At 33.7% G+C, this 17,704-nt stretch overlaps 1 protein-coding gene across 1 annotated transcript; it reads left to right on the plus strand.

Annotated features, from left to right (window-relative positions):
• The first annotated feature begins 492 nt into the window (after positions 1-492).
• LOC105041975 (outer envelope pore protein 24B, chloroplastic-like) lies at positions 493-16,768 on the plus strand. The gene is made up of 5 exons (XM_029261507.2): positions 493-726; positions 835-901; positions 10,774-11,034; positions 13,936-13,994; positions 16,691-16,768. The coding sequence occupies exons 1-5, from the start codon at positions 493-495 to the stop codon at positions 16,766-16,768; spliced, it is 699 nt and encodes a 232-aa protein (XP_029117340.2).
• The last annotated feature ends 936 nt before the right edge of the window (positions 16,769-17,704 follow it).

The raw sequence follows: 17,704 nt of genomic DNA on the forward strand, positions 1-17,704 counted from the left end.
GATTTAACCGGCTATAGCCGGTCGCTGTAGGAGCCAATGACAAGGTTTGAATAGTTAGCCCGTTACTGACTGTAATAAAATGTCGTTATTTGACATTTGTTCAATTGTTTTATCCTATGCAATTGGAATCATATATGTATATTATAAAATAGAGTTACCACGTTGGGTTATCTCCGTTTGCTACGTGGATAAAAATTATTTTATCATATGGAGTGAAACGATGTGGAGTGAGATCATAAAAGGATTGGAAGAGTTTTGGAAAAAGCTTCATTCACTTTAAGCCTCCCATCCGATCGAGACTCTTGAGGATGAAAAACAGCAAATAATTTGACAAGGCCGGCGAGCTCGGCCTTGAGGGTGGCGAGGTGAGCACGGAGCTCGACAATGAGGCTTTCCAGAGGGACGAAAGAGCGGAGGTCGGCGATATAAGACTCTGGCTTGAAGTTCGAGCGAAGGAAGGAGGTGGCCTTGAACCATAGTGGCTGAGACTCGATGAGATCGCCGAAAAAATCCATTGCCGATCGGGGAGGGAGGAGCTCCGTGAAGGGGAGATACGAGGTGGATAAGAGCTCAGCATCCACCACCTTCGCTGTCAACGCCGGTGACCTCAAGCTCAAGGCCTCCATGACCGACGCCACCTTCGTCCACGGTCCCTCTCTCAACGGCCTCGCCTTTTCCCTCGAGAAGCTTGTCTCCTTCATCATCGACTACAACATCCCCAAGAAGGCAATCCGTCGCATCCCCCAATCCCTCTTCTCCTTGCAAGCTTCGACTTTTAGGGGTAAGGTTTGTGATTTCATGTGTCATCTCTGATCTTTGTTTTTTTGTCTTCAGGATCTAAGGTTTCAGTTCATGAATTCGGTGAGGATTTTGGACAAGATGGTGAGTTTGACCTATACGTATGTCCTGTTGGGATGCGTAGGCAATTTCATGTATGTATTTCAAAATTTTTTCAAAAAATTACACCGAAAGATAATTAGATTAATCAAATTAATCTAACATGTATATGATCTAATCATCAAATCAACCTATTCTAAGATCTATGATATGTTATGTTGCATATAAAATCTAAAATAATTCAAAGATAAAATCAGCATGCATGTATATGAGCAGTAGATCACATCTACTTCTAATCTGAGTTCAGAACTCCATATCTGATTACGGATCGATGATCTCTGCTGCTGAGAGACATGGTGGAGAGGATCTTTGCTGGTTGCTCGCAGCCACACACACATCCGGTCTCTATGAAAAATCCACTCGAAGCTCCGATCTGATCAGTCTTCTCGGGAGTGCTAGCTCATGCGAAGATCCTCTTCTTGGCTGATCTAGATCTTTCTTTAAATCTCTGAAACTTTTTTAGAGGTTAAAAATAGACTTCTGGAGGAGATGAAGAGGTGAAAAAAAGACGAAGAAAAAAATATTTTTTTTCTAATTTATTTCCTCCTCCAAATCCTTAGAATCAAAAATCTGAAATTTAGGTTTTTTACGCACACCCCAAGAAAGATGACCCTCCTCTCTATTTTTCACACCATAAATCATATCCAAACTTCTATCACGTGAAGAGCTTTATTCTGGTATCTTACACACAAAAAAAAACCACAAAATTCCTTTTATAGGCATGCAAGGAGGTGGGATGAAGAGTCCTAGTAATCCTGAACTCTTACAGGTTCTGCCTCTCTTCACAATTTCATGTCCCAAAACCAAAAAAATATGGGATGCCTATTTTCATTTTTTTTATGATAAATCAGTTCTCCAACAGATCTCTCATAAAAAATCTTCTCAAAATGTCACACATATAAGGAGAAAAAAATTTATTGGCATGGAGAGATTGATCTGGATGATAACAGATTCTTCTGATAAGGAATATTTTGAAATCTAATTTTAAAATCTTTCTTTTATCAAAATCAAATCAGATTTAGATGTGAGATAGATAAGGAAAAGAACTCTTTGGTGTAAAAAATCTCACATAAAATAATTTTGTGTGTGGAGATATATGGCATGCAATCTGGGTTGGCGCAGGGAGAAGAGTCCTATTCCAATAAGAACTCTAAGTTTCCTTATTGGAGTCCAAACCAAATCACATCTGGTTTAGTCCAAATAAAATATATAAAATTTAATCTAATTAGGTTCATAAATTTTTAATCAAATTCTAATCAAATTAAAAATTGATTGAACCAAAGTTCTAATCAAATCAAGAATAATTCTCTCTTAACGATTAAATCATCTCATAACCTAATCGGATCAAATCTAATTGAATCCATTCAATTAGATTTTATTTAATCCTCTTTGCTCAATCAAATTGAGCTAATCAACAATCTAATTGCTAATTAATTCTTCATTAATTTATTAATACTTGATGAATTAATTTATTATAATTTTTGCATAAGATTAATCATCAATTGAATTGATGATTAAGCCCTTGAACGATTCTCAATCGTTGATTAGCCACATGATCAGTCAGAAATTTTTTTTGAGTGTGATCCCATAGGTTCAAACTTAAACCTGTAGCATAGGAACACCTTTCTAAATCAATTAATGTAACCATCTAGTAATGATGATCCAACGTTCGGATAGATCGAATGATGGTGAAGCAATATTCAAGAACCTATTGGCATATGGTTATCATATAATTCATCTTTTTGACCATAATGCTCGAGAATGACCTAAGATTTAACTGTCGATCCTAGATAAGTATCCACATTATATTTTAATCTTTTTCAAATCCATCATATGGATTATTCGGACTCAGATTTTGCTAAATTGAAATACACTGATGCATATCTCCTACTAATTCGAAGGGATCGATCCCATCTTGACTTACGCACTGACTTGACAAGTACTTGACTATATCTAGAAATCTTTCATTACTGAATTAGAAACTCAGTTAGTCTAACACCAAAGTATAGTGAGTTGCTTGTAAGTCACCGTGGTGATCTCAGATCGGAGGGATACTTATATCCATACCCTTCGCGAGCTACTCTTGACAGTAGAGTACTCCGCAGTTAGTCACATTCAGTGATGATGTACTCTTATATCTCACCTGCATGCCATATCAGTATCTCCATACCATTTGATTACGAGGACAATCAACGTATATGGTACACAACGACCTATACTTAATATCGCTATCGTCCTAGTAATAGCGTATCATTTGATCGCGAACCAATTTAAGGACTACGCGATAAATCTCTTTTATCGATCAAAGTAGTCCTAAGAACTTCATCACAACATAAGAGTTCGTTGGAAGATGTATCCTTGTAATGAAAAATATCAAATAATTTTTATTATTTATTAATTCATATACATTTATAATTAGCATAATTTCAAATGATTGACTTTAGGATACAATTTCTAATAACTCCCACTTGGACTAAAGTCAATCAGTATAGTATCACATACCCATCTTTGATTTATCATCTCAGAACTCCTAGATATCAAGGCTTTAGCAAATGGATTGGTCACGTTCTCCTTTCTGTCGATCCTCTAAAGATGGATATCACCTTAACAGATTTTTTTGAATAAGGTGATAGCGATGTAGAATACCTGGTAAGCTAATGAGATTTCGGCTCTTTGACATGAGCTATAGTTCCGATGTTGTACAATACAGCAGGACCATCATCGGAGGATGCCACTCCTAGCTTGCCAATGAACCTGTACAATCATATAGCTTCCTTGCAAGCATCGAATGCTGCAATGCATTCTGCCTCACAATTTGAATTTGGCTATATTTTTTTGCTTAAAATCTTTCCAACATATTGCTTCATTATTTAAGGTAAGGATGTATTCCGACACGTTCTTGCTATTATTATTTCCAACTGAAAATTAGAGTCATACTCTACAAGTTTTAAGTCAGATTCTTCATAACCGAGTCACCGATCCTTAGTATTTCTCAAATACTTAAGGATGACCTTCCAGTGATTCTCACCCAGATCTTGCAAGTATCCACTCACTATCCTAGTGAGTATACCATATCCGATCTCATACGTGGTGTAATGATAGAATAAATTCTATTCATAAACACCTTATGTATGTTGGACTGGAAAAACTTAAGCAGCCTCTTAGATCTATCTCTATAGATCTTCATCTCTAGGATGAGAGATGCTTTTCCTAAGTCTTTTATGGAGAACTATGATAATAGCGAAACCTTTATTCCCTGTAATGTAAGGAATGTCATTTTCGATTAAAAAAATTTTATTCACATACAAAGTAAAAAATACACTCATAGAACTATTAACCCATTTATACTTGTAGGGTTCTTCTTCATTCTCAATGAAGTCATGCATTTTGATCACTTATCAAAATGCACGTTTCAACTCCAAAATATTTAGCATTGCCATAAGAAAAAATATCTGATTATGATCAATACCATAATGTTGACAAAATCTTTAGGCAACTAGATGAGCTTTTTTTGATCTCCACCTTCTTGTCTGTGCTACTCTGATCCTATTGGAGATCCACTTGCACTCTATGGGTTTTATCCCTTCGAGTGGATCAATGAGTGTCCATACACCATTGACCTTTATAGACTTCATTTCAGACCTATGGCTCTAAGCCATTATTCGGAGTCGAACCTCTGCATGGCATCCATGTAGGTGATCAGATCCTTATTGTTCTCATCGAGTTCAATAGGATCACATCTCGGATCTAGATATCAAAGTGTCTATCCGACGAACACGGTACTTTACCAGATCTCCTTCAGATGCCTTTACAATAGATTCCAAGTTTGATCTAATCAAATCCGGTTCTATGGGTTCACTAGATTATGTCGGTTCTTCTACCTGTCGAACTTCATAAGTTCTATATTAAACACATCAGTACCTTCATCTAGATACTCTTTTTTCTAAAAGAAATTCTGAACAACTCTTGTTCTTTAGCATGGTAGAAGTTATATCCCCTAGATCTTTTGGGATTATCTTATAAAATAATATATATATATATAGGACCAAGATCCAAGCTAATCTATCTGTAAATACTTAACATAAAACAAACACTCCCAAACTCCAAGGTAAAAAAGTATTGGCTTATGGCTAGTTCATGTCTCATATGGAGTCTTTGCAACTGATTAATTTAGAATCTAGTTCAGAACATAACAAGTAGTCTTAAGAACATAACCCTAAAAAGAGACTAACAGACTTATAAACCTCATCATGGATCGAACTATATCTAATAAAATTGATTTCAATAAGAGAAAATCCTATTCTCTTCTAGATATGTCAAAAAATTCACCGAAAAAGCATTCTCTTCTTTGATCTGACCGAAGGATTTCAATACTCTTCCAGTTCATTTGTCTACCTTATTATGGATTTATTTGAATATTTCAAATAATCCAAATTTATGATAAACATGTTCGTAGATCTAATATATCAGTGTGTATCAGATTTAGAATATCATTGGCTCGTTTATCTTTTTCAACAAAAAGTGACTTGGTCATCTTACTAAAGAGATAGAATTGACAGGTTGACAATGATTCACAATTATTGACCTCAAAAATTATCGCCTGTTGATCCTATTCTTATTTATATGATTGAGCCTAAATTGCCAAAGATAGACTTTCATGACATTATCTACTTTAGAGAATTTGTTTGATTGTGTACAATACACTAACATACTATGATTATTCATAAATGTCATTTTTCAATTGTCTGCAGGATTTTGACATCATTCATAATGATATCACAAAATCATTAGATAATAGTGACCATCACTAAAATGATATTCTTAGAATTGAAAATAAGCTCGATGATTCTAAATATTAAGATTGGAACATAATTTTCATCTCCAATGTTCAGGAACCTGTTGCTGTTTTCAAACTTTCTACTATCCTGAAGTCATTACAATAATTTGCGTAGACTTCTGATATCCAATACCCAGATAATGGTATCACAGATAGAAAAATCACAAGATATTATCATATAAGTATCTTGTTCAGCAACCCTTTGCTGATTTCACTTTCTTTGCCTGTTCGAATCAAGGGATATTGCCAGACTAGGTTAATCTTAGACTCTTTTGTCAGTTCGAGCTCATTAGCCCAAACACGACTCTTTTATATCTTTTTTTTTTTCTCAAAGAATTGTTATCCCACTGAAGACATATCTTCAGAGATACAAAAGAACTCTTTCAATATTTTAAGGATTTTCTCCCATTGAGCATTATCAAATTTATAACTAAATTCATATTTTTCACTGCTCTCAAAAATACCACATGATGATTTGATCATGTAGCCACTTCTGATAAGTGCCTTTGATCGCATCATATGTGTTGGATGTGAAAACTTCAGATGCTGGATCCATAATCATATTTAGGATCCATTCATGCTCTAGAACTATTTGCAACTTTCGATATCAATTATTGAAGTTGGATCCTATAAATCAGTCACTGTCAAACAGTGAATGGAGCAACAGACATCTAGCCATAACTGAAAGAAAAATACAAGATCTCTATGTTTATGAATTGATTAAGCCTAAAGATTCGGACTTTAATCTAAAGATTCTCTCACTATTTTAGTCGAATTGGTAGTCTCTACCTCCAATCCGAGAAATTACCTTAATTTCTTAGCAGATATTAGAATACACACAGACTACATACAAGTTCGAGAATGGCTCGATCAATCCATATGCTTCTATAGGTAGGTTCTTAATCAATTATTTCTTCAAATAATTTTTAGTAATTAATTTTGCTCCAGATTTTATTTCAGTAGGCGATGGGCCTCCACTGAAAGTTCTAGTTAGATCAAACCATTAACATGAACCTACTCAATGTTTCTAACAAATGAATGATCAGATCCGAAGATGGCTTGATCAACCCGACCATCATCAGATAGTACAATAGAGTTATCATATGATGAATGATAATTCTATCATTCAGAGAGAACACCAGATGGCTAGCACCTGCAATGTCAATCAAAAATAATGAACCCATTATCATTCACCTTAATAGGAGGCTATGATCTAGTTATCCCTATAACTAGCTCATTTTATAGACCTAATAATTTAGAAGATTTAAGAATCAGTTTAGAGAAGAGATGAGAAGAGATCAATCAGTAAACCACAATGCTCTCACTGACTTCACTAAGTCATTGAATTAGATCAGGGTCATGCTAGTTGAAATGATACCTAGATCAGTCACACTGATCAACCTTAATGACATGGATCAACTCGAATCACTTAGTGGTCTAATCAAGATATAATTCATCAAATTGGTTAGGTAAGTGAGATCGGTGGGAGGATCTGCTAAGCTTGCCTTAGACACCATCGAAATTATCAGGTAAGCCGATCTCAATTAACAAGCACCGATCGAAATGCCAAATTTACCTTAGACATCAATTGGTTAATTAGTTTTGATTTGACCAACCTAATGATTCAGATTCAACCACTGAGTCACAATCAAGGTCCATTTGGTCTAATCAAAGATATGGACTTGATCTCATAATTATTGTTTGGTTTTAGAAAAATTCTGATTTAATCTAATTCAATATTTGGTTAGATTTAATCAATTTCTCTAGTTAGTCCATTAACTCTTTGATTCTAACCTTAGGTCTAACCCAATTAAGAGGATTTGTTTTGAGCTAACCCATACCCCCATATTTTATATGAATGACATTAGATCTTTAATTCATAATTCTAAATCTAATCGATTTTACCCTTAATTCTTAATTAAGTTCAGCATGAACATGGGTTTAGGTTTTGAAAATAATTTTTACATGTAAATTATAAAATTTTTTAGATCAAATCTAAATTTTTTATGATTTTAAATCAAAATAATTTTGATTAAATAAGATTAGATGTAACTAACTTCTTCACAACTTGCATCATATACAACAACACCTAGAGTTTCAAGATCTAGAGTTTTGCAAGAAAGTAAGTTCTTTCTTTCACGTTCTTCTTTATGAGATCTAATCACATGGCACCGCTACATATCAAAAGAGCAACCCATCGAATAGGAAGAGAGGGCCTTTAAACCCTTCTTGCTACTATGACCGGACGGCCTGGTGATCAACCCAATTCGAATACTTGCTAATCGGATCATCTAATCTAATCACATATCATATATGTTTGAATTTAGATCTAATCTAAATTACATCAGATCTGATTACAATCTTAGATCACATCTAAATCAGATCATAAATATCACATGCATGATATAAAATCAGATATCAACGATCAGCACAAACTAGGATAATCTTTTCACTGTAAGGAGTAAATCCTACAGCAGGACAACCTTATGTCAGTTGTGCGATCAACTATTTATTAAATTTAGATCAAAATATCATATATCAAATATAAATAAAATTAAAATTTAGATTTAATATGTACATAAATCATATCATAACGAATTTAGACTCTGATACCACTATTAGGATACGTAGGCGATTTCATGCATGCATTTCAAATTTTTTTTGAAAAATTACAATGGAAGACAACTAGATTAATCAAATTAATCTAATATGCATATAATCTAATCATCAAATCAACCTACTCTAGAATTTATGACATGTTATGTTACATATAAAATCTGAAATAATCTGAAGACAAAATCAGCATGCATGCATATGAGCAATAGATCATATTTACTTCTAATCTGAGTTCAAAACTCCATACTTGATCATGGATCGATGATCTCTACTACTGAGAGATATGGTGGAGAGGATCTTTACTAGTTGTTCACAGTCGCATATGTATCTGGACTCTACAGAAAATCCACTCGAAGTCCCGATCTGATCAGTCTTCTCGAGAATGCTAGCTCACATGAAGACCTTCTTTTTAACTGATCTGGATCCTTTCTTCAAATCTCTGAAATTTTTTCAGAGATTGAAGATGGACTTCTGGAGGAGATGAAAAGATGAAAGAAATATGAAGAAGAAAATAATTTTTTTCTAATTTATTTCCTCCTCCCAAATCCTTAAAATCAAAAACTTAAAATTCAGATTTTTACGCATACCCCAAGAAAGAGGATCCTCCTCTCTATTTTTTACATCATGAACCATGCCCAAACTTTTACCATGTGAAGAGCTCTATTTTGGTATCTTACACACAAAAAAAAAATCCACAAAAGCCCCTTTTATAAGTATGTAAGGAGGTGGGGTGAAGAGTCCTAGTGATCCTGGACTCTTATAGGATTCCGCCTCTCTTCACAATTTCACATCTCAAAATATGCCAAAAAATATGGGATGCCCCTTCCCATATTTTTTTATGGTAAACATAAAAAATCTCTTCAAAATGTTACACATATAAGGAGAAAAAAATTTATTAGCGTGGAGAGGTTGATCTGGATGAGAACAGATTTTTTTGATAAAAAATATTTTGAAATCTAATTTAAGAATGTTCCTTTTATCAAAACTAAATCAGATTTGGATGTGAGATGGATAAGAAAAAAGACTCTTTGGTGTATAAAATCTCACATAAAATAATTTTATGTGTAGAGATATATGGCATGCAATCTGGATTGGCGCAGAGAGAAGAGTCCTATTCCAATAAGGACTCTAAGTTTTCTTATTTGAATCCAAACCAAATCATATCTGATTTAGTCCAAATAAAATATATAAAATTTAATCTAATTAGGTTCATAAATTTTTAATCAAATTCTAATCAAATTAAGAATTGATTGAACCAAAATTTTAATCAAATCAGAGATAATTCTTCCTTAGCGATTAGATCATTTCATAACCTAATCGGGTCAAACCTAATTGAATCTAATTTAATTATATTTTATTTAATCCTCTTTGCTCAATTAAATTGAGCTAATCAATAATTTAATTACTAATTAATCTTTCATTAATTTACTAACACTTGATGAATTAATTTATTATAATTTTTGCATAAGGTTAATCATTAATCGAATTGATGATTAAGCTCTAGATCGATTCTTAATCGTTAATCAGCTACATGATCAGTCAGAAATTTTTTTTGAGTATGATCTCATAGGTTCGAACCTAAGCTGATAGCATAGGAACACCTTTTTGAACTAATCGATGTAACCATCTAGCAATGATGATCCGACGTCCGGATAAGTCGAATGATAGCGAAGCAATATTTAAGAACCTATTAGCGTATGGTTACCGTATAATTCATCCCTTTGATCCTAATGCTCGAGGATGATCTAGGATTTAACTGTCAATCCTAAATAAGTCATCCATATTGTATTTCAATCTTTTTTAAATTCATCACATGGATTATCCGGACTCAGATTTTGCTAAATTAAAATACACTGATGCATATCTCCTACTAATTCGGAGGGGTCAATTCCATCTTGACTCACGTACCGACTTGATAAATACTTGACTGTACTCAAAAATCTTTCATTATTGAATTAGAAACTCAGTTAGTCCGATACCAAAGTACAGTGAGTTGCTTGCAAGTCACCGTAGTGATCTCAGGTCAGAGGGACACTTATACCCATACCCTTCGCGAGCTACTCTTGACAACAGAGTGCTCCGCAGTTGATCACGTTCAATGATAATATACTCCTATATCTCACCTGTATGCCATACCAGTATCTTCATACTATTTGGTTACGAGAACAACCAACGCATATGGCACACAACGACTTACACTTGATATCGCTATCCTCCTAGTAATAGCATATCGTTTGGTCGCGAACCAATTTAGGGACTACGCGATAAATCCTCCTTTATTGATCAAAGTAGTCCTAAGGAGTTCGTTGGAAGATGTATCCTTGTGATGAAAAATATCAAATAACTTTTATTATTTATCAATTCATATATATTTATAATTAGCACAATCGTCAAACGATTAGTTTTAGAACATAATTTTCAACATGCTCGTGGGGACAATCGGGTGGGCATCGATAGTTCGGTGGCGTTCGATCTGACGAACAAGGTGTCGATGAGTTATGCTTTGGATTTGGCAAATTGTAAGGTGAAGTATGTATACACCCATGAGGTGCTAAGGAGGACTGTGCTGGAGCCGTATTATGATGTGTCGAAGAACTCATGGGATTTTGCGGTGACGAGAAAGTTTGAAGGGGGTGATTTAGTTAAGGCTACCTACCAGACATCATCGAAGAATCTCGGGCTAGATAGAAAAAATAAAAAATAATTAAAGATAAAAATAATAAAAAATGATGAGTTTAGAAAAAAAAAATTATGAAATTTGGCTCTTCGGATCTTCATAATATTTATCTAATAGCTTATAATGCATGTTAAGCACAAATATAATTTTTTTTATAAAATTTTTTTTCTTTAAGTTATCAATTATCTTTATTTATGCTATCTCATGTATTTATTCAGAGTTGCTCTTCTTATGTCTGCAATAATATGATTTAGAACTTGATGTAAAGTTTTAAATAAAATAAAATAATTTATAAATAGCTTATAATCTACTTATAAATAGCTCAATAAAATAAAATATATTTTTAAAATAAAATAATTTATAAAATCATCCAAACCGCTGTAAATTAGAATAACGGGGAATTACATATTTACATGTGTTGAAGATGAGAGAACTTAAATATGCTGCAAATCTTGAACCAGACAAAAGGATATATGTGTCAGAGTTTATATTTTGATTTAGAATATTTGATATCATTTATGATATTTTTTATATTATATTAAAATTTTAATTTATAAAAATATTATTTAAAAAAATAATTACATGCCGTGCATCGTATGAGGTTCTAAGCTAGTTAACATTATAATGAAAATAATGGATACTAACAGAAGAATAGGAACGTAGATAAATACACTAATATTTTCAAGGAAAAATTGATAACAATCAAATTTAAAAATATCTTCTATAAATAGAAAATGTCTAAAATAGCTATATTTTCTTCATATTTGGTCTTATAATAAAATGACAAAAGCTAGTGTTTATTAGTTTGATAATGTAATAGATACCATCCTAAAATATTATATAGCCATTATAATATTTAAATAGTACTATCAATGGCAATTGGTAAGAGTGGTAATTATATTTTTATTATTAATAAATATATATTATATGATTTGATAATAAAGAGTACAAAAATTCAATCAATTTTTAGTACATGATTAACTTCTAGTAACTCAAGACATATCCCATGCATAGAATATGTTTGGTTGCAATAAAACTGGTGAAAAATAAAAATAAATTTTTTTTCATAAAAGTAAAGACTTTTTTCAGAGATCAAACAATATACTTTTTAGATATTTTTTTTAAACAAAAATAAAAAATAAATTTTATCTGCAATTTTCCTTACCAACAAGCATACCATGAGAAATGAACGAAAATACTTAATTAAAGAGAAATTAAGGAGAACAAAATTAAGAAAGGTGAATTAATTAAAGAGAAATTAGGCAACTGAATTAATTAAAGAGAAATTAGGGAATGCTAAGCTGCAAGGTCATTAAAAGAGGCACCATTAAAGGGGCATTCCGTTGAAACCAAAAAGAAAAGGAAAAAAAAAAAAGAAAAAAGAGGAAGGCCATTCCTAAGATCTCCTCACTCTGTGGATCCCACGAGAGGAGGAGAGAGAGAACTGGCTAAACGGGTTTCTGATCGCAGTGTGCATATTTTCAAAGAAAAAAACTGGTTTCTTATGGTACCGTGGCCGTAGAGAGTGACAGCTACAGAGTGCTACTTTGAGCCCAATGGAACATCTCTGATAGCTTTAGTTTTGACTTTAGATTCGGACAGCTGCGCATTCAAACGTGCCGGCTTGTCGGTGGGGTGTACCGTGCCATGCTTCAAGTGGAATGTTTCCAACCGCGTTGCAAGTAGAATTTTGATTCCTTCATGCTTACGTAGATCTTAGAGCGCATTCAGTTTTTATTAGATTAAAATATTAATTATTGTTTTTTTCCCATTTTCTTCATGTTGGCGGTTACTATTGTTAACATTTTTATATAAAAAAAAATAATTTAGCAACTCTATATTTCGCTCTCCAAATCCGTAGCTCGTATGTGACATTACCGTATATTTCACAAGACATGATGCTATGGAATGTGCAGGACCTGCTGAATGATCAAAATATTAATTAATTTAATGATCATTTCCAATAATAAAATAAAATAATTTATTATATATGTTCAATAAATACAATCACGAGGCATAATATCCAATAATATCAAAAATATCCTAAACATTCTTCGCCTCACATCAATAAATCCAATCTTAAAATGCATCTTATGACTTCGAAAAAAAAAAAAATATATGATGAGCTAACAGCTCAATGCAAACCAGCCCCACATAAATGATAATATTATTTTTCAGCTTATAACTGAACAATAATAAATATAATTAGTTTATTATCTTCACCAACTATCAAATTATGCAAGTCTCATTTATATCAAATTTATATGTTCATCAATCCTTTAGTAAAAGATATAAAAATATTATCAAGTTCATTCGATCTTTATCATAAAAAAAAGTATATTAAATTGTACATTCATTCGAGGAAGCATGGAGAAATTCTTACCTTTAGAACTCCAATTAGGATGCGTTGGTCTACTGCAAAATACACCTAGCATATCTAATTAAATTAATATCAATAATTTAACATAATTAAGAAAACCAAATATCCTTATGGGAGTCTTCAAACCCATCTGTCTGGGACCAAGCACTTGTTGAGCATTTAAATAGATCATTTTTTTTTTAAATTTCCATTTCATAGTTTGATGCTTAAAACTACTCTAATCGCATGTTTTTCCTAAGCTACACTGATCAAAATTAAATTTTCAAAAATAAAATAAGTGGGAAGTTTAGGATTTCATCTCAGTTAAAGAATTAGAATGTAAAACTTCACCCTAAATCCTTCCTTGTCCGCATGGTTGAATCCCTAAACAAATCAGGGGTGAGAAGAACAGAGGATGTGAGGGCGTGGGGCAAGGGATTTGAGAGACGGGGTACTCAAACTCAGCCGGCTTCCAAGCGATGGAGTTCAGCAATGACGGGTGAAGCACACCCACGGCTATGATCGTGGAGCGGAGGAGCAAGGAAGGAAAGTGGAACAAAGAGAGCCGAGCAAATGCCAACCAAACGTCCGATTGGCAAGGAGGGGAAGTGTGCAGTTTCAAACAGAGCATAGAGAAAAAAAGTCGAGGGGATGTTTGGTTGGAGGGAGTGAAAGTCTGGAATCAAAATAAAAATGGATGACTCTCGTTCCAATCATTTGGTTGGAAAGAATCTCATTCCGATTTCGATTCCCAAATAGAATAGGAATGGTCCAATCTATATAGAAATCAATTTTTAATCTACTCTATGGATTTAAATTTTTATTCCAATTCTGATTCTAATTCCGATTACGAATTAAGTGCTTCAGAGGATTTGGTCATTCCGATTCTAATTCTAAATCATTCTCATTTCCATTCTGATTCCGATTTCGATTGCGAACCAAGCACTCCCCGAATGATTTTCAGCAATGGCAATCGACGATAATAATTGACAATAATCGACAAATGAACCAACAGGGGAGGGAGGGAGAGGATTGTGACGATGGCATCTGGTAGTCGAGGAAGAAGAGATTAAAGCAAGAAGGGGTCATCGAAGCAGGAGAAGACTTGATCGAGAAATAGGGGATTGGGTGGTTTCTAGGACTCGGGATGACTGCCAATCAAGTGGCAGTAGTAGAAAGAGAGGAGGAGGCCGGAGGGTGAGAGATTGAGCCTCCTTGGAATAGGAGAAGGAGGTTTGAAGCAGGGGAGGCATGCTGTAGCCCGTTCGGTGCAAACGATGATGGCTGGTAGCGTCGATGATTTAGTCTAAGGCGGTCGGGCTTCATTCCAAGATGTGCATTGGTTGCATGGTATAGGAGTTTGTATTAATTTTGATTCTTTGAATCTACGAGATCATGACACATATATTTGGTAGTGCCGGTGATTTAGTCTAAGGGGGTCGGGCTTCACTCCAAGATGTGCGTTGGTTGCATGGTATAGAAGTTTGTATTAATTTTGATTCTTCGAACCTACGAGATCATGACACATACATAAATGATGTACGTGCCATGTGAAAATTAGAAAGATGATTTACTTTATTGAACTAAAAAATGAAATTATATGTCTCTAAAGGAATGCTTTTATATTTTAACCACTAGAAATCTTAATAAAAGTAATAGTCCTAAAAATGTTACAACATAACTTTGACCATGCTACCAGAAGTGATCATGATATGCAATCTTGCTCTCCTTGCGCAACCATCATTGCTAATCTCAAGGTTTAACTTAGAATGTTTTTTTTGTAGCTAGTGGTTCCAAATAATATCATTTGTAGTTCCCAAAAAAACAAATAATACCATCATTAATCATGTAAGGACTCGTTCTCATGCTATATACTAGATTTCTTATACAGGGTAGAACCCAAATAGTACTTTCCTGCTAGTCTACTTGAGTAAGATTCTGGGTCATATAAATGGTATCAAATGAATAAGACTCATTCTTACCAAAACAAAGGCTCATAACTGCAATGGATTCAGAGGCATTCAACATGGCCCATTTGGATTTATCGTGAGTTGATTATGATATTCATTATTAGATTTGTTATACTTATAATTAGATTTGAATGAATTTAAATTTTTAGCCAAATAAAAATACTAGAACCTAAATAGAGAGAACAAATGAAGACTCATGCTGGCATATTTTAGTCTTACATTGGCTATATACGTTATAGATCTTCAGCACTTATAAAAAGTCAATAACTTAGACAATGTTTTCTAATTTATCTTTTTAGATGGAGATCACATACTCATCTCCGACCCATACCTGTCTCAGGGTGGCTCGTGGCATCCTGAATCTACCCTACAAGCATATTTGAATCTTTAGCCAAATAAAAATACTAAAGCCTAAATAGAGAGAACAAATGAAGACTCATGCTGGCATATTTTAGTCTTACATTGGCTATATACGTTATAGATTTTCAGCACTTATAAAAAGTCAATAACTTAGACAATGTCTTCTAATTGATCTTTTTAGATGGAGATCTTGGGCTAAAACAAATTATTTTCACACACTGTTGAGCAATGACTGATGAGATTTTAATCATTTATCTACTAACTCCTGGACCCCTTTCATGATTATAATTATAATTTTTTTTATCAAAGATCAATTGCTGCAATTATTTTGACATAATCTTTAGCAGTACTTTTACTTTCTAATTAAGTAAAAAAGAAATATGGCATCAACAAATTAACCATATACTCTCATGATTTGCCCTAAAGGAGGAAGGTCACCCACATGAGACATGCTTTGCTTCAATTAGTGAAAAAAATAGCAAGGCCATGAGACAAACATCACCGGATTCCTGAGGGCAAGTATGTGGTCCAATATTCCTAAATCATCCAACCGGCCAATTAATTTCCATCGTGAATAAAGACCTCACATCTACTTGGAAGAAAAAAAACAAACAAAGACAAGGAAATCTTGGTTTATATCATAACTGATCATCTTCAATTATGATAATTATTAAAATCTTGATCCTGTTATCTCGACCAATATAAATAGATAAAATATAAGAAATCAGCTGATATTATATGTTCATACCAATCAATGTTTTTTAATCACATTTTTGCTTCCTTAAGATATGTTTTTATGTAATAATTTTTAAAATCAAAAGTTAAATAAAATTTTTAATCTCAGATTTATTATAATGGTCAAGATTTCAAAATCTCATTTTGAAAATATGAGCCGAGATCTTTCAAAATCTCCAAATGTCCTAATATTACGAAGCAGCATCATAATCCTATACCCCATGTGCTTGGCCCCATAGGTTGTTGCTAACGATGGGCAAGCCCAAGCTGGACCATTCCATGGAATTGTCTTGGACTTCCTAAAAACAACTGCTTAGACTTCTTGACGCGGATCATATTTTTAAATTTGTAGGAAGTATACTCGTAGTTCAAAAATTAAAAAGTAACAAAATTAAAAGGAATGTTTTGCTAGACGAAATTTTGCATCTCAGCTTCTTTATTCTTATAGCCATGTGGGCAGTTTACCTGCAACTTTGCAACACCCTCGTACCCATTCTAATAGTCAAAGTATGGTCGAATGTCTAAGCCTATGCTTGCATCAAACACAAAAGGTAGAGCATGTTCAACTGTTAGAAAGAGTATGTTCACCTACACAGTACATTTTAGCCATCAGTATTTCTGGCTCCGCATTACATGAACTGGATAGTTATGTCACTAGCTTGTGTTCTGTTCAATTGCACTTCTATACCGTACTCTGTATTTATGCTCACAGGTAGACGCATAAAAAGGGCGATGAAGGGAACGAGCTTCATGTTGTGTACATTGTTTCTGCAACTCAATTGCTGGAGCATCTGTCACTGGAGCTTTATGCCACGCACCTTTTCTTCCTTTGCAACAGTTGCTCAACTCTTCAGTAAGATGCAGATGGTCTACAAATGCAGGAGTTCTGTTTGTTTGCATGCTGTTTTGTGATTCAACTCACTGCGGTATAGATTTGTATCATCTTACCATATTCAGGGTGCTAGGGTAGGCTTTGTGTTTGTGTTTATGTTATATCAAATTATCTGTACAATTGCTGTAACTTTCCTTTAAAACAAAATCTCCTCTTTTTACAAAAGAAAAAGAAAAAAAAAAAAAAAAAAAAGGTTTATATGTAAATTTGCTCAAGAAAACAACGTTAAGATAAAAGAAAAGATGAAGCGTTACCTTCTAATCATAACAGGTCTCTGACCTTTAAAACAATAATAATAATAATAAGGCCAACGCTGCGGTCCGAATCACCAGGTGCCAAACGGCGTCCATCAATGTGGCTC

Source organism: Elaeis guineensis, chromosome 2 (assembly GCF_000442705.2).
Source record: "Elaeis guineensis isolate ETL-2024a chromosome 2, EG11, whole genome shotgun sequence".
Classification (NCBI taxonomy): domain Eukaryota; kingdom Viridiplantae; phylum Streptophyta; class Magnoliopsida; order Arecales; family Arecaceae; genus Elaeis; species Elaeis guineensis.